At 41.4% G+C, this 26862-nt stretch overlaps 2 protein-coding genes across 2 annotated transcripts; both read right to left on the bottom strand.

Annotated features, from left to right (window-relative positions):
* Positions 1 to 28: 28 nt before the first annotated feature.
* On the bottom strand, positions 29 to 22449 carry LOC108676984 (insulin receptor-related protein). The gene is made up of 22 exons (XM_047881479.1): positions 22381 to 22449; positions 20895 to 21133; positions 20466 to 20625; positions 19256 to 19355; positions 18648 to 18809; positions 17374 to 17449; positions 16554 to 16683; positions 15370 to 15526; positions 14992 to 15170; positions 14252 to 14713; positions 14059 to 14212; positions 12864 to 13230; positions 12341 to 12506; positions 11135 to 11274; positions 9835 to 9972; positions 8458 to 8635; positions 7352 to 7571; positions 4801 to 4960; positions 3919 to 4102; positions 2978 to 3114; positions 2272 to 2480; positions 29 to 1768 (listed from the first exon to the last, which is right to left on the bottom strand). Exons 2-22 carry the CDS (start codon positions 20937 to 20939, stop codon positions 379 to 381), a joined length of 4914 nt encoding a protein of 1637 aa, XP_047737435.1. The 5' UTR covers positions 20940 to 21133; positions 22381 to 22449; the 3' UTR covers positions 29 to 378.
* A 30-nt stretch (positions 22450 to 22479) lies between these two features.
* On the bottom strand, positions 22480 to 25698 carry LOC125178226 (putative molluscan insulin-related peptide(s) receptor). The gene is made up of 5 exons (XM_047881480.1): positions 25481 to 25698; positions 23859 to 23968; positions 23430 to 23612; positions 22833 to 22976; positions 22480 to 22502 (listed from the first exon to the last, which is right to left on the bottom strand). Exons 1-5 carry the CDS (start codon positions 25668 to 25670, stop codon positions 22497 to 22499), a joined length of 633 nt encoding a protein of 210 aa, XP_047737436.1. The 5' UTR covers positions 25671 to 25698; the 3' UTR covers positions 22480 to 22496.
* Between the last annotated feature and the right edge of the window lie 1164 nt (positions 25699 to 26862).

Here is a 26862-nt window from a genome sequence, read left to right as displayed (position 1 = left end):
CAAACAACGTAAGGATGATAATAATATGAACATTAGGAAAAAATTTAATCTAGAATTCAAGCGAACAAATGAACGATTAATTAGGTAACATTTGTAAAAAATATTTATTCTAACATCAGAGTTAAACAACACAAATTCATCTTAAAGTCAACATGTAGAATTGCTTCAAATCAGAACACAACTTAACTAGCGAAACTGAGAAAAAATCTCACACTCAGTCCAATGCTATCAAATATTAGAATACGATATCAAAGTGCATGATTGCTGGAGTGTGCCATATTGGTTCCATCTCGTATTTCTTTACAAATTTACAGTAGTTGTTTGACCTTGTACAAAACCTATTGCTCTACTTCAAGTTATTCGCATAGACCTGCGCCATCAAGTTTCGGGAGCGGCAATATTACATGAATATTTCTCGAGAAGCGGCAAGCAATTTGCGTTCAGAGTTTGCTGCGGTGGAAAAAATGTGTGGGATGTCGAAGTTTGGCTCGAGCCTGTGGAGTTGTTCCTGGAAGGTGGAGGCGTTTCTAAACCAGCAATGTTGATGTCAGGTCCATCTGACGCTTCTTGAGCGTTGAATTCTTTTTCTCGGTACGTGTAATCACTGCAAGCCGTGAGGTTCAGGTCTTTGACATCGAGCGTGTCGTCTGTTTCGTGATCTGGCATCTCATTGGCCTCCCACGGTAATATTTTTGGATATTGATTGCGCAAGGATTGCTTATATTCATTGATTTGTGATGCACTGACGGAACCAACAGGAAAATATTCTGGCATCGAACTGGACTTATTTAAGGATCCGGGAACACTGGTCGGCCGTATCATAGATGAATGATTTTGGATCCGTGAATTAACACTGCATCCAGGATCATCTGTCGTAGATTGTGCAACGCGAGCTTCGTCGTTAGAAGTAGAGAGTGAATCCGGCCCATTTCTTCTGATGCCACTTAATCTAGTATTCATCAGAGAAGTATCGGGCAAAAAGCTAGGGTCAAGCGTTGCATGCTTCATGGCATGTGCATTGAGTTCATCTTTGTCACACAGGTTCGGTTCACTGATGTGCAGCCGTATTTTTAAGGCGAGATCTTCAATGGAGGTGGTAACAAGTGGCTGATGCTGCTCAGGCTTTGAAGCTTGCATAAGTTGATCAGGATTGTATTGCGATCGTCTCATATCTTCGTACTCGCAATTCTGGTCGTCATTAGGCGTCGTGGAACCGTCGGGTGGATTGCAAGTTTCCACTACACAGGATTCCAATTCAGGCAAAATCGTGTCAGTATTGTCGACCAAGGATGGGTTTCTATTCCGCTCGTTTCCTCCGTAGAGGATTCGACAAATATTGAGATACGTCGCTTTGAAGGACTTGTGTGCGGGCTTAACGCTCTCAATAATCTTATCAAAAGAACTTCCACCAGGTTCTCTCCCCCTAATTTCATTAGTTGGTGCAGGATCATCGGGGCTGAGGAGCGTCGACACAGTTGAGGCGGGTGACTGCAACATGTCTGAAGTCGGCCATGCATTGCAGCCATACGTTTCGTTGTGAACTGGCCCAACCAAAGACAACTCAGTAGGTCGAGTTCGAGGCTCGTGGTCTAGAACTACTTCGCCATCGGTTACGATGTCGTGATGTCTTCTTAAGAACACGGTCGTTGCTCGTGGAGCAAGAGGCAGCGGGGGTAAAGGTTTCCGAGGAGCCTTCGGGATGGAGGTGCAACATCCCTTACTTGGTGACGGTACATCAATCTCTTGCTCGTGATAAAACGACTTCCGCCTGTAAAGTGATACAAATGAATTACATAAAACTCATTTTTTGTCCTCAAAAATCCACTATAAATGTACTGAAATAATGAAGGCGTTCCTGACATAATGAGCCACTGCTAGTAAATATATAACATAAACATGTCGCTAACAGTCCGACCATTATGATCAGTGACAGTGAAAATAAACTATATAATATATTTAATAATATAATCAAATTATGGTGTATGATAAAATTGAATATAAGGCCATGTCTGGCCTGTCATTGGTTCTAGATATTCCACAATGTTCACAACTGAGGCTCGAGCCCAAAACCTGCTGGTAGATTTTGCTCACTAAACCATCCAGCCGTCAAACCAATTTCAAATAGAATTTTCACAGAGCCGACACTTTAACCCGTTACTCCCAAGGCCCAAATTTTGTGAACTTAAAAATTCTTAGACACATCCTCCGTATTAAAAAAAACACAAAAAGAAAACAAAGTTTATCCAATATTTTTGCAGTCGTGAATCTCACTTGAACTCTTTCAGGAAGGCTTGTTCTGCCCCGTCCATTTGCTGCACCAGGAAAGCAACGATGGCCGAGAAATTTGGCCGCTCGTCGGGCGAGAAGCGCCAGCACGATCGAAGGAGGCCGACCATGGGCGGCGGACAGGAGGGAGGGACGGTCTCCAACAGAGTCTGTCCGCCGATTATATGGGGCTTGATCTGTGTGTCCTTCAGGTGCTGAACATTGGATAAATATAAAAATTTTGTTAGCAGTCCTTCAGGTCAAAAAAATATATACCGTATATATTTATAAAATAGATAAAAAGCGTAAGCGATTGCATAAATTTGCAAATAAATTTAAAATCTACCCGTAAATTCTCAATGTTCACGATTGAAAATATGGAAATAACAAGCAAAGCTCATTTGTATAACTGGACTATAATACCATAGATTCAACTTGGAAACTTATGGCCTAAAGAGAAAACAGCCGTAACCGCTGTACGCGTGGTTTGAAAATACTTGCCATTTTAATAAACAAGACGCTTCAATTTAAATGAATGTGACAGTCTGTCGTAATTTATGCCTGAAATTATGCAAACAGCCCCAGTGATTGTTGTTGATTTTTAAAATAAAAAGTATTTTATCGACTATTGGCGTCAGATGAACTCATATTGTACAAGCCATCTCTTATTTGCACTATGTTTTTAGGTTTATATATTCGAGATTGCAGTGACCTTATAAGGGATGTTGCCGGCCGTGAGCACCTCCCACAGCAACACCCCGTAGCTCCACACGTCAGACTCGTAGCCGTACTTGCCGGACTGGAAAAATTCCGGAGGCATTGACCGCACCGGAATCCTGCGAGTTCCGTCTGCGTGCAGGAAACAATAGAAACAGACTGACAACTTCTATGCTTTCGAGTGAATTTACCAAAAAAAGTAGTGACTAAATATTCATCATAAAAATGTCCACTAATTTATTAAAAATAATCGTATTATAAAATTTAATAATTTTCTATTCATTAGGCATGTATACGTTTGCAGCTGGCAATTCATGCATGTTAAGACAATTCGAGTTTCCCAATATACATATTTTGTATGATCATATTAGATAAGATGTAAGAGATGTAAAATATTATTTTTAGTAATGAAAATACGAGGCACTCTAGCATGGGGGCAAGGAAATGGATAAGGATACGAGACATGAATAAAATGTACACTTCAGTGGAGAGACACCACAGACGGCACCACAACACAGACGGCACCACAACACAGACGGCACCACAACACAGACGGCACCACAACACAGACGGCACCACAACACAGACGGCACCACAACATAGAAGACACCGTGAAATAGCTTTCGTTCGACCAGCGAGCGTCGTGACATCTTGTCAAGAAAACAGTTCTACCACTCGGAGCAGCAGTTGGTATTTTAATATAATAATAAAACGGCGTACGCATTGAAGGAAATGTGTGTCACCGATTTTGGCCATCGCGGAATATCAACAGCCATCTGTAGGTTTCAAACCCAAAACTCGTTGCTCTGATCTTGCTGATGTTGTCCACTCGGCCAACATCAGATAATCGATAAATAAACAAATTTTAGCATTCACAGCATTTGTTGACTTAGGAAACTCAGTCAGGGACCGAGAATAATTCGTTAAATAACTGACCTAGAACTTGATAATATTCACTGCCACCAGCGGCCAAGGGACGTGACAAGCCGAAGTCTGATATTTTGACGCAGTGGTTGTGGTCGATGAGGCAGTTCCGTGCAGCCAGGTCGCGGTGCACGATCTTGTTGTGGCGCAGATAGAGCATCCCGTCCGCGACTTGCATCGCTATGCTCACAACTTTCTGCAGAAGAAAAAATATTTAAATTTCATATAAGTAATGGGATACTACAAGGAGTTAATAGGACTGCGAGGCATCCTTTCCAGCAAAGCAACACCTGTTGATCTAGGACAGATTTAAAAAAATATAACTCAGTACTCACAGCAGTGAGTGACAGAGAGGGCATTTTCTCATCGACGAAAATTTGAGGTCACGGACAGACGGACGGACAGACGGACGGACAGACTGACGGACGGACATGGCGAGCACAATAGTGCATTTTTTCCATGAATGAGAAAATGCGCTAAAAATGGGCATAAGTCATTGTGAAACATAAGGCCTTTAACTCGATTTACCGTGACCGGTTTGGCAAAAAAACCAGCAAAGGATATCTCCGGTGATACGGCCCCGAAGATAGGGAATTATACGCTATATCCAAGTCATCAGAAATTAAGAAACAAACACAGTTTCCATCAGCAAGTCAAAAATATAAATGTGATGTATTGTATGTATGTATTGTATGGAAATGTGTGATGTATTCCGCTGAAATCTTTGGAGTCTAGGCACGGGATTTGCTGAACACGCAGCATATCCCGAATATCATAAATGGAAAGATTTGAAAGAGATCTATTTCACTTAGAAACATGTAACCAGTTCCAAATTAAAGTACAAAGAAATCGAGTGCTAGACTAACGAAAGTTCTATAACTCGAGTGAACAAACCTCGTACGACAGTCTGCTCAGAACATCGCCGTTGAGAGCGACCAGACTGAGCAGAAAGTCTTGCAAGTTGCCGCGCTCCATGAGCTCCAGCACCAGCAGCAGCGACGACCGCCTCACCACCACACCGTACGCCCGCACCACGTGACTGCAGCGCAGCGACCTGACACATGTAGGTTATACTTTACTTCTATACTCCTCTACCTTTTATCCGTCTTTACCCTTTATCCGTCTTTACCCTTTACTCTTTGTACGTATTTACCCTTTACCCTTTATACGCCTTTACCCTTTATACGCCTTTACCCTTTACCCTTTATACGTCCTTACCCTTTACCCTTTATGCGTCTTTACCCTCTATCCGTCTTCACCCTATACCTTTTATTCGTCTTTACCCTTTATCCGTCTTTAACCTTTATCCGTCTTTACCCTTTACCCTTTATCCGTCTTTACCCTTTATCCATCTTTACCCTTTACACTTTATCCGTCTTTACCCTTTAAACTTTATCCGTCCTTTACCCTTTATCCGTCTTTACCCTTTATCAGTCTGTACCCTTTACACCTTATCCGTCTTTACCCTTTACCCTTTACCCGTCTTTACCCTTTATCCGTGTTTTACTTTTATACTCCTCCTGACCACCACCCCGTACGCCCGTACCACATGACTGCAGCACAGCGAGCTGTCACGTGTACAGGGTTATACTTTACTGTTGTTACGTCATATTGGTGTGTCAAGAACGTGCTCTTGTCAAGCCAAGACGGTCGTTCTCTTGTCGTGACAAGACTGTCGTCTTCTTGTCAAGCCTCCTACTGCTGTCGTCCTGCAGTCGTACTATCGTTACAAGACAGTCTCTTTAATTTGTCAAGAAAGGTCTTTAACTTGTCAAGAAAGGTCTGTAACTTGTCAAGAAGGTCTTTAACTTGTCAAGAAAATGTCTTCAACTTGTCAAGAAAGTGTCTTTAACTTGTCAAGAGAGTCTCTTTAACTTGTCAAGACAGTCTCTTTAACTTGTCAAGACAGTCTCTTTAACTTGTCAAGACAGTCTTTTCAACTTTTCAAGACAGTCTCTTTAACTTGTCAAGACAGTCTTTTCAACTTGTCAAGACAGTCTTTTCAACTTGTCAAAACAGTCTCTTAAACTTGTCGAGACAGTCTCTTAAACTTGTCGAGACAGTCTCTTAAACTTGTCGAGACAGTCTCTTTAACTTGTCGAGACAGTCTCTTTAACTTGTCAAGACAGTCTCTTTAACTTGTCAAGACAGTCTCTTTAACTTGTCAAGACAGTCTCTTTAACTTGTCATGACAGTCTCTTTAACTTGTTAAGACAGTCTCTTTAACTTGTCAAGACTTTCATTTTCTCGTGTCTGAACAGTACAGTGGTCGTGTCAAGACATTCATGTTATCGCATTCAAAGCTAATGTCTTATGTTATGGCGAAAACGCTAATGTTATGATAGGCTAATGTTATGGCGAAAACGCAATAAAATTGCGATACCGTAACTGTTGATACAAATGTATTAAGCTATTTGAAGACTAAGTTTCTCCTACTACATTCAAATATTAGGCACAGAGAACTGCAGTAATATACATGAATTTGAAACAAGAACCAACACCAGGGGCCACGGCTATAAACTAAAAAAATTGCGCTGCAACTTCTCCACGCGACAAAATTTCTTCGCGCTTCGAATCACCGACATGTGGAACCGCCTTCCCGATGACATCGTTGGCGCTCCAAGTATGAACGCGTTCAAGAACAGACTAGATAAAGCTATGGAAAAATATACGTTCAGATTTGAAATGCCTAGCACCATATCGAACCCGGTGGAAGTCTAGTGGCTATTTCAAACTATCGTCAGTCATGAAAAGATCCGGTCAAATGACACGATTTTAGATCTTCTGTGAACAAGGCACGAAAGGGAAAAGAATCGGCGACAGGCCACATCAGGCCTACGCTTCAGCGCCGAGATCACTATGTTATGTTATGTAATAGGTCTCAAAACTAGCTACGCACAGCCCAAGCTGGCATCTGACAGGCGCCTGAGGAGTTCTTCGTCTCAGCAAAAACAGTGTCGGTGGAAAGACTACTACCCACAATACCGTTTAGAGAATAAGAAAAATGTTTAGCAAGATGCATGTCTTGCAAGATGAATGTCTTGCAAGATAATGGTCTTGAAAGATGTATATTTTGCAATAAAAATGTCCTGCAAGAGACATTTTTATTTTGCAATAAAAATGTCCTGCAAAATGTCCTGCAAGATGATCGTCTTGCATGACGAATGTCTTGCAAGATAAAAGTCATACGAGATAAATATCATGCAAGATAATCGTCTTGAAAGTTAATCGTCTAGCAAGATGTATATTTTGCACTAAAAATTTCCTGCAAGATAATCGTCTTGCATGACGAATGTCTTGCAAGATTAAAGTCCTAGGAGATAAATATCATGCAAGATAATCGTCTTGAAAGTTAATCGTCTAGCAAGATGTATATTTTGCAATAAAAAACGTTCTGTAATAATAAATGTTTGAAGAATGAAACTATCAAAGACTCTTGACGTACAGCATGATCTTAGCCTCCCGCAGTATGGCAGGGTCGTCGAGGCTGGCGTTCCTGAGTTGCTTGGTGGCGACGTTGACGACAGCACCACAGGGCAGCTCCAGCTCCCCACGGGACACCACACCGAAGTTTCCTCTCCCGATGTGCGTGTCTTCCAGACGAAGGTGGCGTGCGTCGTGGATGAAGACTGGGTCTATGCCCTGCAGCCACGTCGGTGAGGAACCTGAGAGATGTAGAGAGGCTAATGTCAAGTGGTACAAATAATACGCGTGTTATTTGATGCAAAATCTACCACTATACATCAGAACCTGAGGGCCGGCGTGGCAATAAGAGGCTAATGTCAAGCGGTAGAAATAATAGTTAGTTAGTTTAGTTTAGTGGCCAAATGTTTACTAGCGCTCCAGCTATTTAGCTATCGCGCACCGAAAGTCAAGATGAACATCACCATAGAGGTGGAAGGTCTCAATTATTCACTACGCGCGTAATTTAATATAAACATTTTTCGTTTTGAGTTGATAGTAAACACGTGCGAGAAATATGTGAAAAATTCGAGGTGATGTATTGGTGTCTACTATAACTACGGACCGTTATTTTGCTCTTTACCATGACTTGTTTAGCTGTGGAAGGATCTACGATACCTATGGCACCGTTATTTTGATCCGTTACTTTTTCGTTACTCGTTCCTCTTACTTTTGGCACCGTTACTCTACGCACCGTTATTTTGCTCTTTACCATGACTTGTTTAGCTGTGGAAGGATCTACAATACCTATGGCATGATATTTATATGTGAAATTAATAGGGAGTAGAACATGCATGATATCTACCAGTGGATTGAACAATGGGAAGAATATGTATGATACGCAGCAGTGGATCAAAAATAAAAGTATGAATGTACAATATATACCATATGGAACTATTTTGCATGATATGTAAACGGTATTCAACAGAAGAAACGTTATGCACGGTAGTTGATGTATGAGCATAATGTGCACGACATAATCAAGATTATGAACGGTATAACTAACCAGCATGTCATTTACCAGTGGACTGACTGATGCCACTTATGTTATGTTATGTTTGCCAGCATGCAATTCATCGTTGGACTTACAAGAAGAATACACGGTGCGTAGAACGTCGCTACGAGCGCTCAGCTTTTTTAATTTGGTATTTTTTCGTTGACGACAGCGGAGGAAGAGACACACCAGCAGCACGGCCACGATCACGGCCCCTGCCACGGCTGCGGTGATGAGGGCAGTTGCCAGCAGCCCGTGGGGTCTGGGAGTCTCCTTAATAAGAGAAATATAACTCAGTACTCACTTCAGTGAGTGACATTTTCAGTGAGTGAGAGCGCATTTTCTCGTCGACGAAAACGTGGTCACGGACGGACGGACAGACGGATGGACGGACGGACGGACGGAAGGACAGACGGACGGACGGAAGGACAGACGGACGGAAGGACAGACGGACGGAAGGAAGGACAGACGGACGGAAGGACAGACGGACGGAAGGACAGACGGACGGACAGACGGACGGAAGGACAGACGGACATGGCGAGCACAATAGTGCATTTTTTTCATAAATGAGAAAATGCGGTAAAAATAATAAGTTCTATTAACATCTGAAAAAAATTAATGGATGTGTTTTATAATTTCTAAGCATTTTAGACTAGTCAGGAAATTCCTTAATTGAAGAAAGATATAGGCAGGGGGAACACTTACAGAATTTCTGTTCTAAAATTTATCATTCGGCTGGCGAGTTGGAGATGGTCGGTGAACGAACAAGATTTTCAGGAGCTCAGCTCGACAACAAAGAAAGAAAATATTACCTGCATTCCAAATCAATGGTCTATACTAATATAAAAAATATAGATAGAGAAAAATGAGAAATTCGAGATTAGCGGCCGGTATCACGACAAATTTCAGGATAGCTCGGTTGTGACGGCAGAATCAAGACATCTGTGAGAAAAAAGACCCCAACAAATTATACAGGCGTGCGCGACTCTGCATTAGTGCCGTCTAGGACTCGATGAGCACGTAAATCAGCTTCTGATTCCGCTCGCTAGCTCGGTATGACTCCGACTCGGCCAACCCTTCTCATACTCTAAGCGACCATAAAGTCGGAAAGGAGATTCTAACCAGATGCTGATTTCGATCGGGTGGCCAAGCGGACCCAGAATAACTTTGCGCCGAGTGTAGTGACTATTCGGCCGATGCCTAGGCGGTCTCCGAATTTTCATAGGGGAAGGCTATAAACATCTTATTTAAGCAGTAAAAAAGTTAGCGAACATTGACTACTAAGCCCTACTTTAGTGAGCAGTTGGCTTGTAATATGAAAAACTCGAATTTGCTTGGCTATCAAATCCTAAGGAAAAATACAAGAGACTAATGACTATGATACTGCGAATAATAACTCATCCAAAAGAAAACTTTTAAGAAAAGCGGAGAATTTAAAGAAAATCGATGGCCAGCGAGACAGGCAACCTCACGTTAACCAAGAAGGACACGGTGACGGCCGAGGTGCTGGCGGCCGCTGGAGTGTGGGTGGTGACTTGCAGCTGATGGCGGCCGGCGGACAGATGGACGGAGGCCACGAGGCTGGTGTCCTCTGGCCGCACGCACCAGCGCTGCAGACAACAGTAGCAAAGGGCGTTATAAATGAAGTTCATTTCGAAAATATCGTAAAAAAACGCTAGGAAATTCATTAAAACTCTATTATATAACTTAAAATCTAGTCAAAGAACAGCAAACAGAGTGAAATAATAATTAAATTCATGTTAAGAATTAGCTGCATAGAGAAAATGCAGCACTCATGATATTTTGACACAGATTAAATACAACAAATGTTCGACGAATAATATAGTAGTTACCTAAGAATGATTAGGTCCAACACTCATCAAACAGATTAAACAGATATGACAATTGGCATTCATTCATGGGCAAACCTGAGCGTGATGGATAAATAAATATTACGCACCTAGATAAAAATGCATTAGCTAGCATGTATGTGATATAGATCGTTTCATTGTGGTAAAATTTTGAAAACTATTGACGACTTGTCGAAAGTAACCCGGACATATTTATGACACTTGTCAATGAATTTTACCAATTTAATGAAGTCAATTGATTTTACTGACATTGAGACGTAATGCAGGTCTCAATGACGAATAAACAAATTTTGTTCATCGTTCGAACGCATTTCTTGAATTAGGAACTCAGCAAGACGAATGATTTAGACTCTACGGTTTTTGACGACAGGTTTTAAGTATCTTTAATGTATAGTCCGATTAATGTGATCATGAATACGTTCGTAATATTCAATTCCAGTCATGACTCGTATACTCAATACGCATTATATTATATCGACTAGCGTTAAATTAATTATCCCTCATAACATTATTAAAGACCACCTTTCTTTTATTCGCAACAGCGATCCGATATATTGCCCTAAGGTTGTTTGTTCATGATACCAGCTTTCATTTTGTTTGTTCATAACCAGTTTGTTCACCAGCTTTCATAAGTCATTGATCACACTACGTAAATATAACAGCCCATCTAGCACTACGGCTTCTCCCAGGTCTGAGACAGGTTAGTGGAGAGTGAGTGTGATGGTGTAGATCTGAGACAGGTTAGTGGAGAGTGAGTGTGATGGTGTAGATCTGAGACAGGTTAGTGGAGAGTGAGTGTGATGATGTAGATCTGAGACAGGTTTGTGGAGAGTGAGTGTAACGGTATTTATGTATCAGTCTTCTATAAACTAGGATTGAGTCAGTCTCTAGCAAGACTGACGTGGGTGTTGAGGTCGTCGCGGCGGAGCAGCACCGTGTAGCCGAGCACCGCGCCGTTGGCAGCAGCGGGGGCGGTCCACGAGACCTGCAGTTTGCCGTCCTCAACTTCAACCTTCACGTCCCGCACCACGTCAGCGCCGTCTGTGCAACAACAGATATAAGACAGTGTATAAAGTGTAGGAAAATAAAATCTCATCATTTCTGTGCAATGCAAACTTAATATTTATCCGAACGCACGGTAGGGAGCTCGGTTGGTTATGCAATTTTCTTCTTATGGAATTTTTTCGGAGATGCCATACGATATCCCTAGCAAATGGCCTCTAAATTAGTCGTAACTCGTTCATGAAATGTTTCATGGTAAGAAGTTATTAAGAAAAAACGCTGAAACCGTCCCTCAATTATTGCCCCGTTTGCAGGTATATGAAACTTTATGTCTTGCACAGAGTGAATACAGAATGCAGGGATTGGGCTAAGTAGCGATCAACATGGGAAATTTCCAAGATATTTCCTAGGCTATGTCACGATAGAAGTTTCAAGGTCGGAATCAATTACAAACTACGTGTCATTGGCTAAAATGATTAACGACGACGTAGTTATTCATTGGACTTTGGAATGGCAACTCAAATGCAAATAATTGCATTTATTGCAAATGCAAACAATTTGCAAATAATTTCCCCATTATTCAACGCCGAGAAACGCACTATGAATGTTGATACATAAATTTAAATCTTGCCATAAACTCTTAATTCCAATTTAAATTCAAATCTACACAATACACGCTTGTAGGCAACATCAAGAAAAAAAAACATTAGAAGCAAATGAGATGTGCGTCATTTCGGGGTAAAAATAAATTATAAATTGCATTTCCGGCATATAGCTAATGCAGAAAATTTATTAAGGTATATGCAGAAATACCTTATATGAACATACCTCCAAATTGTTATCAAACGTGTACCTCTGGCACGAGTGTAGAAAATTTAAGTACATGCAGAAATTAAAGTATATGCAGAAATTAAAGTATATGTAGAAATTAAAGTATATGTAGAAATTAAAGTATATGCAGAAATTAAAGTATATGCAGAAATTAAAGTATATGCAGAAATTAAAGTATATGCAGAAATTAAAGTATATGCAGAAATTAAAGTATATGTAGAAATTAAAGTATATGTAGAAATACCTTATATTAAGATAACCTCAAAACACGTACCTCTGGCCCGAGTGTAGAAAATTCGTGTGGCAGGAGCTAGAGAGCAGCGATAGAGGCACCTCGCTGCTGCAGCAGCTGAGTCCAGGTCCAGTGCGCCGTCCAGCCGTCCACTCGCTCGCAGGGCTTCGATTGTGCAGTTTCCGTGCAGAAAATTACAAGCTCGCACCTGCACAAAATATCTAAATAATAATGAAAGAGACTCCGTGCTTTCTAAGTAAAGAACTTCTTATGAAACTTCACAGCAAAATTTGACAATTCTTCGATTGATTTTATATCAGGGCCTATACTTCCAAAAAATTAAGTGATCGTAAATTCATCAACCAATCATTGACGGCTTTCAAGCAAAATCCACCAATCATAGACAAGAAAATAGAGCGTAAGTACTTACGTTCACTTAGCGAGTTTTAAAGTTAAGCACTCAATTAACAATCACTCGAGTAAACAGCTTAACAATCAAAGCGTTAAGCACTCGAATAATAAAAATGAATTAATAAAATATTATCCTTCCAGACGACTTACTTACCTGAATGACGTATGGAGTGAAAGGCAGCAAACCAGGCACAAGAAGGGAGCGCGATAAACTGAATAATGTTGTCTGCCTCGATGTCATTTTTTCTATCGAGTCATCGTGAACCTTCGCTTCAAAATGAACATCATTTATTTTTGGACGATCAGCTTGGAGTGAAGGCTCACTTTTAATACGTTCTTTATTCGCTGCACCGTCAATATTGGTCATAGATACAAGTGTGTGGAGGGTTCCTCCGGAAACAGGTGATGTAAGAGGTGCTTCGTTGATGTTACGTCGGACTCTGACGTCCGTAGATGAGCTCAACGACGACGATGCCAGAAAACAGGCGGTAGTCTTGGCAGCGTCTGCTTGGTAACCTGGCCTGGCAATGAATAACGAACGATCAGTTTCGTATACTTGTAACAATTTTAATCTAAATCCCCACCATTGAAATCAAATACTCTCGTACTGAATTAAGGTTAAATAATAACATTGGCCTGTATAATGAATAACGGGAGAACACTTTCACAATTGAAACTTTGTTAATTTAAATCCCCAGTGAAATTCCAAATACTCTCGTGCTGAATTAAGGTTGAATAATACCATAACTGTATTACTGTGTAAGAATTGTACGAATCTACATTTAATAATGATCAACAGTAACTACTTCATATCGTAAGATAAGATCAAAAATTATCAATAAAAAAAATATTTTCACGCTCAGATTCGTCTCGGAAATGATAGCGTTTGAAATTGCTTTCTAATACTTTAATTTGGTAGATACCTTGAAAATCTTCATCATTTCTACATGATTATTCAACCATAATCGTGAGATTTTTTGCTAAGTGCCGAGTCGCTTATAGACAGGTTTTTACTAATTTTTCACTTTGAATCAAGTTTCGAAGACTTATCGAGTTCCCTTCATATGCACTAAAAATAACTAAAAACTAAAATATGCAGTTGTATCTGCTGGGTTCTTTACGAGCCACTAGGTAGACCTCTGTTCAAGATAATTGAAGTAATCATCCAAATAACGTCAAATAAGCGTAAGTAAGTGTGTTAGCGAGTGTTTCTTACCTGTACAAATAATTATTCACTTCCGCAACTGTTGCAGCCACACTAAGGAATCAATCGTCATCTATAGTTAAGTTACTGCTGCTTGCTTCCCAATAACGTCAAATAATCAAGTGCTTAAGCAATTATTTCTTACCTGTACAAATAATTATACACTTCGGCAACAGTTGCAGCAACACTAAAGCGTGGAGGCGCATCGTAGCGGCTTCCCAAGCCCTGAACTTCTTCCGCTCCGTAGTCGGGCTCGATCGTTCCCATGTTTTGCTCGATCGTTCCCATGTTTTGCTCGATCGATCCCATGGATTGCTCGATTGCTGGCCAGCCCAAGACCGGCCGATGAGCAGACTGCTCGTGTGTTGGCTTCGTGGAAGACAGAATTTCTGTTTTCAATGCTGGGTTTCCTGTAAGTTTTTCTGTACGGTGGAAATCGTTCTGAACGTTGTTAAGATTTGCAGCGAATTCATTTGGTAAAACTGAAGATTCATTGAAAGTTGTAACAGTTCTCTCGGTATTTACGTCCACATTGTCATTTGTTTCGTAGACTGATTTCAAATTTCCAAACGAGTCAACATCTTCGTCGTCGGGTTCACTAGTCTCATCAACAAAGTCATTTCTGTCCTTAGGTTCATCACAGAAATGTTCGTATGTGTGCACAGGGAAATGTTGTATTTGCTGGTACGACAACTGGTAGAAGTCGAGTCTGCCGTTGGTCAGCGACGGCGGCTGCCAGACCACGAGCAGTGAGGAAGCTTCGCGTCCTGCCAGACGTATGCCTGTGACTGCGCTCGGTGCTGCCACATTAATCAGATACATTATTTTAACAGCACTTTTCAGCGAGAAAAAATTCTAATGCGAAAATGTCCTTCAATATTTTATAAAGAAATAGATCGCAGTACTATATATCATGGTAAACATGTATGATATTCCTCAGCTCAATGTTCAATCACATTAGTACGAATATGAAAGATCCGAATGACTATATTAAAGATTTTGAAATTTACACCGACTAAGACCAAATAGCATTCTTCATACGAAGCAGGAAGTTTGTAGAGCGAGCATAAGTGCATACCGGCAGCCAGAGACTGGTTGCAGACGACGCGCGACTGTAAGGAGGCCGCCGTGGTGCTGAAGGTCTGCACGTAGAAGGCGTAGCGCGCGTAGGGCTTCAGACCCGCCGCTACCGTGTAGTGCATGCGGTGCCCACTTACCACGCCCGCCGTCCGTGACAGGTACAGCGATCTCCACGACCTGTTATACATGTGTGGTGGAGACAAATTTGTTGCTTTAATTCTATTGTTTTTGTCTGTTGTATTGTGTGGAATAAATTACGTGGAGATCGCGACAGGTACAGCGATCTCCACGCCCTGGTGAAATACATTTTGTTATACGCATATGTACCACTTCGGAGTCAACGTGTTAAGTTGTAATCCAAAATCCAAACACTCACGATGCAGGCATGACAACTTGACAGTCGCTGTTTTCAGGGATCGTCCGTAAATGAAGGAAAAATCCCTTGACTGGAGAATTCGGATCGAATTTCCAAGAAATGTTGACTTCTCCTCCCTCCAGAGGTGTGACCTGCAGCTCAACGATGCTCGAAGAACCTGGAGAGTGTGGGGAGGTGGTTGGTGGAGGAAGGTTGTGGAATTGAGAACCATGACAAGAAAAAATAACTCAGTACTCACTGCAGTGAGTGACAGAGAGCGCATTTTCTCGTCGACGAAAACTTGAGGTCACGGACGGAAAGACGGACAGACGGACGGACGGGGAGGTGGTTAGTGGAGGAAGGTTGTGGAATTGAGAACCCAACAAGAAAATATAACTCAGTACTCACTGCAGTGAGTGACAGAGAGCGCATTTTCTCGTCGACGAAAACTTGAGGTCACGGACGGACGGACGGACAGACAGACAGACAGACGGACATGGCGAGCACAATAGTGCATTATTTCCATAAATGAGAAAATGCGCTAAAAAATGATTATAATCTGCTGGCTGGTTAGCCTGGCGTTGTCCGGGATCGCTAATCCATGAAATTTATAATCTTTAATAACAAAAAATGTATGTTGATTGAAGAGAGATGAATTTAAACCCACATTTTACAAAAAAACATAGATTTTCAATCGAATGTCAGTTTCGTTTACAAATGTTTTAAAAATATATATGCGTACTTTATAGTAAATTTATATTGAATGACTATACTAAAAATTCGTATATTAATTAAAATTTTGAACTTCTGAACCAATAATATTCTTCCAAAAGGGAACTTTTGGAAGAATAACTTTGGAACTTTTCAGTCCAGGTGATAAGGTACGAAGATACGCGTAAAATTCAGCTCCTATGTATTTACAACGCCAGGCTACAAACACAAACTTTGGTAAATATATCTAATATTATAAGTTTGTGTAAGTTGACTTTTTGTCCGAGTGAATTGAGCTTTCCAAGGTAAATATATGCTTATTCTGTTACGTATTCATAATTTTTTCGTGACGAGATACACTACCTGGGCGTGAAATTCTACTTGTGACTGTGCGAAGCTGACACATCATGAAAATAAGTAGTAAATTATTTATTTAGATAAACAAGCTCTCTAAATTCTCCTCCTACATCGATCTCCTCCTTGACAAGACTCACATATCCTGGCATATCCATTGAGATCCTCCAGGACGTCGGCAGGCAGGGCGGAGGAGGCTCGTGTCCTGTTGGTGAGCGCGTACACGGAGCTCGGGCACAGGCGAGGGTTCCTGTACAGCAGCACCGAGCCCTGAGAAGAGGAGGGTTAAACGTTTGGCAACTAGTGATGGGGCAAACGTTTGGTAACTAGTGATGACATTATCTGGTGATGACATTAGAGGGGGATCGAGGTAAACGTTTGGTTCAACTTGTTATGACTTTAGAAGAGGGGAGTAAACGTTTGGTAACTAGTGATGGGGCAAACGTTTGGTTCAACTAGTGATGACATTAGAGGGGGGGGGGGCAAACGTTTGGTTAACTAGCGATGGGGCAAACGTTTGGTTCAACTGGTGATGACATTAGAGGGGGATCGAGGTAAACGTTTGGTTCAACTTGTTATGACTTTAGAGGTGCGGGCAAACGTTTGGTTAACTAGTGATGGGGCAAACGTTTGGTTCAACTAGTGATGACTTTAGAGGGGGCAAACGTTTGGTTAACTAGTGAAGACAGATAGGGGGTAAACGTTTTGTTCAAATAGTGATGACTTTAGATTAGGGTCTCCTTAAGTAATTTTCTCACACGTGTGAAAAATCGAAAATTTCCCAGTAAAAATATGCACCTACTTAATAGGCGTCCACTTTGTTGTCGCTCGACTCCAATTTTGTAATATTAGGAACATATTTTCTTTATTCCCGGCATTAATTAGTGTAATACTAATAAAATAATAAGTGGTCCTTATTCTCGAAATCAATTACTGTAACACCAATAAAATGTTGCTTACTCTGGAAATGTTGATGTCTCGTCCGGCAGGCCAGAGGTCCTCCAGAGCGTCGTTGTCGTACACCAGCAATGCGTACCTATAAACCATTAATAGTTCAATGGAAGAAACATATTAGGAACGATCTGGCAGCCTATACAATCAGGGAACTGAGTGAGACTATGTCAACATAATGATACATTTTTGCTCTGGACATTTTAATTTTTTCGATTTCGTTGGCCGGTAAAAATTTATGATAAGGGCATTTCCTTATTAAATTTTAAAAAATGTGAATGTAAGAAAGAAAAATGGAATTTTTCACTTCGGAACCTACAAATATACTAGTATATATTGATGCGTTTCAGGCCTTTTCTGCCTTTTTTGTCCGCGGACTTGGCCGTTTTTTAGGCCATCTGGCAACCCTGCCAGGTTCGGCTCGTGAAAAGAGCGGATCACCGCTACATGCAGGAAGTGCATTTGGACAATAATTAAGACCAATCCATTTATTTGAGTTCAGTGGACACCATGGACGTCATGCACAGAAAAATCATCTGGATCGATATACAAAAAGCTGATGCTACAAATAACCCATTTATGATCATTTTTGATGAAAAAAGTCCTCATTCACAACGTGATTATCATATGAAAATTTTAACAAAGTTACTAGCACATGTAAATCTTCGTAATGGGATTAGCACATTAAAACTTCCGCCAATGATAAGGAGATGAAAAACTATGAAAATATTCGACTAGTTGGAATATCGAGCATTAGACATTTTATTTGCTGCATATGAAACGTTTAAGAAGAGTTAAAGTGAAATGTCTGGGAAAATTTGTAAGAAACCGTCAGGTGGTTTTACAAGCGAAAATTAAAATATTTTAGAAGAGACGTCAGTGGCTGATGTACGGCAGCCTCAAGAGAATATTTTTGTAACGATATAATAAAATTACCTAGGAGCGTCAGAAGATTTTGGGAAAAGATGCTTCAATACTTAAACTTTACGACCGTAAAACATTTACAACAAAAAACGTGGATATTTTGATGCAAAGGAGACGTCAGTGTTGATTTAAAGAAGTAAATAAAAATATAACCCAAGAAGACCAGCAAATGGAAAACTCACTTGCCGCGATAGAGCTTTTCTCCACTCCAGCTATTGTTTTCAGCCTCGGGAAGACTTCAAGGGACATGGATATTTTTATATAAAACTTGAATATTTTGATACAAAAAAGGCGACGACGTTGATAAAAAGAAGGAAATGAAACAATAGCTTAAGAACACAAGCAAATGGATGACTCACTTGCCGCGATAGAGCTTTTCTCCAGCAATTATTTCCAGCCTCGTGAAGACCTTAAGAGACGTGAGCGCGGGGGTTGAGAACACTGCCAAGAAGTCGCGTACGTACGACAACATGGACAACGCGGCCTCCAACTGTACCGTGATGTTGTAAGTGTGGGACAGGCTAGGACCAAAGAAAACAATTTGATAATGAATAATGATAATGATAATATTTCGAGTTTATTTCATTCTGATAATGAAATAAACTCGAAAAAGAAACAAACTTTGCATATGGTTTGGCATTATATATCAATTAGAAACATACGTCTAGGACACGAGAAAATTATTCAATGTGATGAAGAAATAAACTCGAAATAGAAACATACTTTACATGTGGTTTGGCATTCCATATCAATTTTACTGGGCACAAAATACAAATGGATAATACTGGGCACACACTGAATCCCTGCTGATCATTTCTTGCTACTCGTTACGTCGGCAGTGGATGAATAGAATGAAGATATTACCCTTTATTTCATGTTTAGAATATAAGAACCATATCGCGCACTACCGGTATAATATATTTAATATCAACCGCAATGAGTCAATAATAAGATGTGTAAGCAATACCTGAGCATCAAGAAACCATCGACATGCGTACAGCCTCGGAAACTCTGCAGGGCCGCCAAGCTACTCAGCACCCTTCCCGGGCAGCGCTTCTCGCACAAACCTGTACATGAAATCAATCAACAATACGCAAAACTGGCAGAATAGCCAATACTTGTTTAAATTATAAGGTATTTGTAATTTTTTTTCATGAAGAAGCAGGTTGAACATTTTTCAATGGTAATTCGCGGACACAAAATGTAAGAAATATCAGAGCGTTTGCTGCAGAGGACAAAGCGTGAGGGGTGACCACGAGGCAGAGGACATAGCGTGAGGGGTGACTGAGGCAGAGGACATAACGTGAGGGGTTACCACGAGGTAGAGGACATAGCGTGAGGGGTGACCAAGAGGCAGAGGACATAGCGTGAGGGGAGACCACGAGGCAGAGGACATAACGTGAGGGGTGACAACGAGGCAGAGGACACAGCGTGAGGGGAGACCACGAGACAGAGGACATAGCGTGAGGGGTGACCACGAGGCAGAGGACATAGCGTGAGGGGTGACCACGAGGCAGAGGACATAACGTGAGGGGTGACAACGAGGCAGAGGACACAGCGTGAGGGGTGACCACGAGACAGAGGACATAGCGTGAGGGGAGACCACGAGGCAGAGGACATAGCGTGAGGGGTGACCACGAGGCAGAGGACATAGCGTGAGGGGTGACCACGAGGCAGAGGACAAAGCGTGAGGGGAGACCACGAGGCAGAGGACATAGCGTGAGGAGTGACCACGAGGCAGAGGACAAAGCGTGAGGGGTGACCGCGAGGCAGAGGACATAGCGTGAGGGGTGACCACGAGGCAGAGGACACAGCGTGAGGGGTGACCACGAGACAGAGGACATAGCGTGAGGAGTGACCACGAGACAGAGGACATAGCGTGAGGGGTGACCACGAGACAGAGGACATAGCGTGAGGGGTGACCGCGAGGCAGAGGACATAGCGTGAGGGGTGACCACGAGGCAAAGGACATAGCGTGAGGGGTGACCACGAGGCAGAGTACATAGCGTGAGGGGTGACCACGAGGCAGAGGACATAACGTGAGGGGAGACCACGAGGCAGAGGACATAGCGTGAGGGGTGACAACGAGGCAGAGGACATAGCGTAAGGGGTGACCACGAGGCAGAGGACATAGCGTGAGGGGAGATCACGCGGCAGAGGACAGCATGATGAACTACCAGGATATTCGCTGCAGTTGACACAGCGTGAGGGATGCTGGTGATGTTGGTAGCCGATGGGGCAGTCTGGAGCACACAGACGTGTGCCGTTCACCGTAACCAGCTTGAGTCCGAGTTGCTCTACACACGTCGCGTTACTGACGCAGAACAAGTTGTCGTACTGCGTAAGAGATTGATTTGTTTTGTTAAAATGCTTGAAAATGTCAAGGAAGATAGATATATTAGTATATGTACTTCAAAAGAATTAAATATCAACAAAATTTCAATAATTCCAAATAAACACTGAGATGAATTTATGTAGATTCGAAATTTTCACAATTTCATCCATGCAAATAAACTTTTTGTTGTTGCGGTGTTACTAGGAAATAGTTCAAATAAACTCAAATGACCCAATGGAGAAGAAATACGCAAATAATATACAATACCCACCTCATAATATCCAAATGGACAAACGTTCACACAATGACCGCCCATGAGGAACTTTTTGCAGGCGTTACAGTGAACTGCGCCGCCGTCCACGCGACAACCACCGGCGCACTGATCGGGGCAGCACGCGCCAGGTTGCGGGACGGGGCGCTGCAGAGTCTGAGATGTACGCGACGCTGAGGGATTATTCTGCTGGTCACGGAGCTGTGACGTCACGCAGCCAGAAGTGCAGTTGTGACACACTGCACGGTGTGGGGAAGAGGTTAGGTACTGGTACGATGAGAGGGCGGGACTGGGGGTGAGATACTGCGACGCTGAGAGGGCGGGACTGGGAGTGAGATACTGCGACGCTGAGAGGGCGGGACTAAAGGGTGAGATACTGCGACGACGAGAAAGCGGGACTGGGGGTGAGATACTGCGACGCTGAGAGGGCGGGACTGGGGGTGAGATACTGCGACATGGGGAAGTAAGTACATGACAAACTATTGAACCGTTAGTTGCAACATACTAACCAGCTCTAATATTTTCAGAGGACTAAAAAGACATTTTTACTAATGTGACTGCCGTTTATCATAGCGGTAATGGTAGTTTTTGGGTGCTTACTTTTCTGTTACAATTTCCCTTTCCACCGAATGCAATAAAAAATCGAATAAAAAATAATCATATTTATCAAGAGATTACTAACGAAATAATTTTTGGATCTTGAGCCCTACACAAGACGGTCACTTCCTAAATGCTCATAACGCTTCGTCTAAACGCTAAGAGTTGATTTGACCAGCAACGTGCGAGTTCAAAGCCAGCTCGCTCAGCAGCAATCGTGGCTCCGGTGTGCAATATTTCGTAATGCCTTTCTTCTCCCGGTTTGCGGTGTTAACTGAAGATACAGCTAACTTATAAAATGTAGTTATGTTCCAAAGATAACACATTTTTACGAAGGTTCGTTCAGACACCCTAGTGAAATTAATGCGAAAAAATTGGCTGCTCCACAAGCATTAAGGCATCAGCTCTGGATCAATCGCAGGCTGGTCTGTGAGGAAGGTGAGCGCTTTGGGTAACTCACGGTGGGGCAGGGGGGACACAAATATGAACTCTTCTCCGACCCACCTTAGTGCGCCAGCGGTAAACTGACAATAAGGTTACTACGACAGCTCAGCTCCAAAAACATGCTTCTCGCATTCACAAAACCAAATTTTACTCGTGCAAAAAATGACATCGAAAGTGAACCATTTCTATCGTTCACACTAATTTGATTTTTTTCGTTTCGTTTACTCTGGTTAAACAAAGTTGATGTGTACAGCAGAGGCTAAGGTTCAGTTGAAGAAAATAAGACGTATTTAGTTAAAGCAACTGAAGGAGCAACCGAATTCTTAATATATACTGCTACGTGGCAGTTTAAAGAATTGTACAGTTATATTAATTTGATTCTTCTCGTTTCGTTTGCTCTGGTTGAACAAAGTTTACGTGTGCAGCAGAGGCAGCGGGCACGCACCGATCTGGCAGTGACGCCGCGACCAGCAATGCGATGCGCCGTCGGGGCCGCGGGGACACGCGTCGCTGCACGCGCCGCCGCTGCTAGGGCGCTAGGGGACGACGATGTTAGGTTGGTTAAGCCTGAAGAAAACATTCCTAGCATTGATACCGCAAGAGAGAATGTAATACCGTGGTAATGACTATCATTGCCGCCAGAGTCAGTTTAGATCAGGCGGTAGTGGAAGAATCATTACCGCGGTCAGTTTCAACAACACTGCTACAGTACAAGTATCAAAGCTCCGACAATGTTGAGTATCAACGCTCCGACAATATTATGTATAAACGCTTCAACCATATCAACTATCGATACTATCTATCCATTGATCTCTTGATTGTACGCACTAAATGCCATGTTTGGGATTTCAACCGCTAAGGACACAATAGGCGCACATTGTAGCCTTCCTTTCCCACCTGGATCCAGTCGCGGGTAGCGGCAGCAGGATCAAGCTGGTGCAGGGACGCTGTGTCCAGCCCGTCCATCGAGGACAAATTGCCGTTGCCAGACACGTACACTGAACCGCGACCCAGACTTTGTAGGCTCCACAGATCTACGCTCTGCGAGTCCAGTACTGGGATTACTTCACCAGCAACTGATTCGTGATTATTGTGACATGATTCGTGACAGCCATTTATTGATTGATTATTGATTCGTGACAGCAATTTATTGATTGATTATTGATTCGTGACAGCCATTTATTGATTGATTATTGATTCGTGACAGCCATTTATTGATTGATTATTGATTCGTGACAGCAATTTATTGGGATGCCCAATCTGTCCTTAAAAGATAGTAGGAATCTATCCGATTTCCTTCTGATCCACAGCTGTGAGGAATCGTCGAACCTCAGAGGAATTTTCAGAAGGGAGATAACAAATTACACTACAGAGCATGGCGGAAAGGTAGAATGATACCGTATACGATGCATTGTGGGATTTTTATATTTCCCATTCAATTAAAATTACGGAAAGACTCGTTTCATAGCTAATTTTACTAGCGAAAATGGCCACCTGGAGTCCTGTATATGCGATGACGAGCGAGTGGTCCCCTAGCAGCTGTCGTCCTCGGATGAAGGCGAGGGAGGGTAAAAGTGTCGACAGGGACGGAAGCCTAACTACTGAGTAGATGAACACAAATCCCGTTACTTCCCGCAGCCGGGGAAGGGAAAACTGCGTCCAGTTCTCCGCTTCATTCTGTAGACATTTATTATGAAAATTTAAAATGTTCATGAGCTCTCGTTCTGTATACATTAATTAAGTTTAAAAATGTTCAAGAGCTTTCAGGGTTAACATATAAGATGGTAAAGTTAGGTAGTCATTGATGGTTCTCACTCTACATTTTTTAACAAGTCGGCAAAACCAGCATCCACTCGCTTTAATAGCTTAATTAGGACTCAAAATACCTATGATTGAACTGAACATTTCAAGAACATTACTCACATATCCGAAGAACGCAATCACGAGGTTGCCGTGAATGATATCACATTGCGCCAAGGTCTTCAGCACGTCCATGATCCGCTCTTCATCCTTAACAATCATGCCAGGGCAGACTGAACAAATTTCAATACTGAACTTAGTAAGGCCTCTTACAAGACAGTATAAATTAATTGCACTAATATGCTTTACAGCGGTAAAAAGTCCAGTTATAATATCACGAGTATCAATTCAGCCGTTTCTAAATAGGAATTAGTATTGATAACACCTGAAATTTAACTCAATAGTTCTCGCCTATCTAGAAATTTATTCTAGATAGGTGGTCCCTAGCAGCTACTCTATACAGTAACCGATACTAAATATGATAAGAAACATTATTCATTATTAGGTTCGCACTACAAGTGAGGGATGATGGGTCAAATAATTCAAAATCAAATAAACCAGATCGGCAAGTTTAATAACCACGCATAAAGTTTAAACGTTGATATCGACCAACTAAAAAAAAAGGTCTCAATGAATAAAAATCAACAGTCGAAAAACGTAGCATTATTAATGCTGAACGTTATAAGGAACCAACATTGACTAATACAATACAAGAGTTTTTAAAAATGAGGATTAACTTGAAGGTTTTACATTAACAACTTCGATTAGTTGTCTTACAACGATATGAACATCGGATAATTAAAACAAAAATTTCAATTGAGACTGTTGGTCACACGAAAAATATGAAGTCGTTGCCAAAATTTTTGTCACATGGTCATATTTATTTCGAAAATTTACTGAAAACTGAACTGGTGAAATTTGCTCTATTTATTGTATTTATTAAAATTTCAGACATTTTGTAATTGTAAATCAGATATATTGAGCTTTAACTTATAAATTTGTTGTAGCGTACACTCAAGTCTGAAATATATAAAATTTGCATTTCCAGCACGATGGAGTCTTAGAGCTGCTATCAAAAAGCTCCGCAAAGATTTTGGCATTGAAGAATTGACGCCAGTAATTCTCCAGATTTGAACTCCATCGAAAGTTTATGCGCCATTTACAAACAGAGGGTAAACACAAGTCAACCAACTTCTACAAAGGACTTTCAGGACTGGATCCGCATAAACTGAAATCTATTGATGCAAACATTAGGATTTTGATGTCTACTACCACGCCTATATAAGAGAATAGGAGAGGTTCTTTGTAACAGCTAGGGGTCTGCACTTCATAAATTAAAACCTTGCCATATTTCGAATTTTTTCATGGAAAATTTGCCATACTTCTAATTTTTCGTGCCGGATTTCGTTCTTGTTATGGTTTTATTTTGTATTCAAGTTGAAAATAAATATTTGCCTTTTCCGATTTTACTTTAGACCTCGTAATTAAATAATCCAAAAAATATCGCTTGCGACAAAAGTTTTGGCCACGACTGTATTTCAAAAACGTAGTCAATTATGCTTCCATTTTCCATAGGTCTCCTGTAAAATAATGAGGTATTTCTAGACAAAGTAGACTGTGTTACGAGATTGAACCAATTTTAGATTCTTAATAAGTTTGGCTTTGCTATTGTAATCGTTACAAGTTCAGCAACGTTTATTCAACTCGAATCAAGTAATAGTGAACACCTGACCAACGACACTTACTTGTTTTGCCCCTTCGATCTCCAGTCGAGAACCAAATCCGTCTCGCCGAACAATTATCGTCATGCGAGTCCGCGACCGCGGTGTTGGCGCTGGACTTTGGGTCGGAAGCCCAAGCAGTAGCGGCAGCGAGGCTAAATAAAACGCTTGCAATGAGCATTGCTGCATCGCACCTCCAAGTGATGAGCAACATGATGGAGAAATATCACATTTCCTGTCTGAAATACAATGGAATTATTAGGTTACAAGTGCGAACGGAGAAGAAAATACAAGGAAAACTCAATAATTATACGAATCCTCACATTTTTAATTTCAAGATGTAAATAAAGCTATGCAAATTCTAATGTAAACGTTGCAGAGGCCAAGCTTTTCTTCAGTGTTGGTACGACGTAAAGCAGCTTCTATACTAGAATGGCTCGCACATAAAGGCACCCAATCATCATACTGAAACCTTATCTGGTCAACTCAAATCATTCTAATGAGCGCATTCACGCTAAACATATCAACACCCTGTGAACGATGAAACTATTTACAACAAGCCTAGTTTGAATACCGCTTTTGCTCTAATTCGTTTGAATTTATCAAGAGATATGGTTTTTTCTTTCATTCATTACCAGCTAACCTTTCATTCACTATTTCACTTATGCTCCAATTCTGGAGTGATTCTTTATCATACTGATATAATTCAAATACTTTTTTCAAAGATGACGAGGTTTATCTTCGAAAGTGTTTTACTTCAATGGAGAATATGTTTATGACAGTTTCATTCCTGTTAGATTCTTTGATGATTTGCGATATGAGCTGTCACGCGATCTTGATACTAGAAGCAAGCACTGTTGTGGAGAGCTTCAAATTATGTATTTGTCATCACTGAATAAATGCCTAGCGATATCAAAGCAGTAATTCTGCACTTGCTGCTGCATGAATCTAAGTATAGATGAATAAAGAATACCTCGGGACCAGTAAACGTAGCCGCAAATGCAAACACCCCAACCCTCCCGCCACGACGACAAAATCCTGGAACAATGCGTTATTGTAGCTGCTATTTGAAGGACTAATTAAGGAAGCCAAAAATTACATGACAATTTCAGTAACCTAATATGCTGACCGACGTTAAATAGAACGAATGCATGATGAGAAGTATAAAATGTATTACAGGTCACCCGCGGGAATCCTGGGGAAGAAATACCAGCAGACTGCGCTGCTACAGCTTGAGCAACGAAAGTCGAATACATTCTGGTAATGCTTCTATAGAAATAAGTATTATTTCGAGTATTATTCATGTCGTGTGGGTTCGCATAGAGAAATTCTACGTTCTGGAACAGTTCAACGGCTAGTTATAACATCTCACGATTTATATTTCAGATCAGGTAATGTATTTTTAG

Source organism: Hyalella azteca, unplaced genomic scaffold (assembly GCF_000764305.2).
Source record: "Hyalella azteca isolate HAZT.00-mixed unplaced genomic scaffold, Hazt_2.0.2 contig8071, whole genome shotgun sequence".
In the NCBI taxonomy this organism is placed as follows: domain Eukaryota; kingdom Metazoa; phylum Arthropoda; class Malacostraca; order Amphipoda; family Hyalellidae; genus Hyalella; species Hyalella azteca.
This window is presented reverse-complemented; position numbering and strand designations above follow the sequence as displayed.

Bases quoted from the DNA above. Each gene is read 5' to 3' on its own strand.
- LOC125178226 (XM_047881480.1), bottom strand. From the start codon at position 25,670: ATGTTGCTCATCACTTGGAGGTGCGATGCAGCAATGCTCATTGCAAGC. The intron at 23,613-23,858 runs GTGAGTAATGTT...AAATGTCTACAG, and splicing joins TGATTGCGTTCTTCGGATAT to AATGAAGCGGAGAACTGGAC. The intron at 22,977-23,429 runs GTGGCCATTTTC...CTGGACTCGCAG, and splicing joins TCGCATATACAGGACTCCAG to AGCGTAGATCTGTGGAGCCT.
- LOC108676984 (XM_047881479.1), bottom strand. From the start codon at position 20,939: ATGGGCGGTCATTGTGTGAACGTTTGTCCATTTGGATATTATGAG. The intron at 20,626-20,894 runs GTGGGTATTGTA...TCTCTTACGCAG, and splicing joins GTCCATTTGGATATTATGAG to TACGACAACTTGTTCTGCGT. The intron at 12,507-12,863 runs GTAAGTAAGTCG...TATTTTGTGCAG, and splicing joins TCACTCCATACGTCATTCAG to GTGCGAGCTTGTAATTTTCT.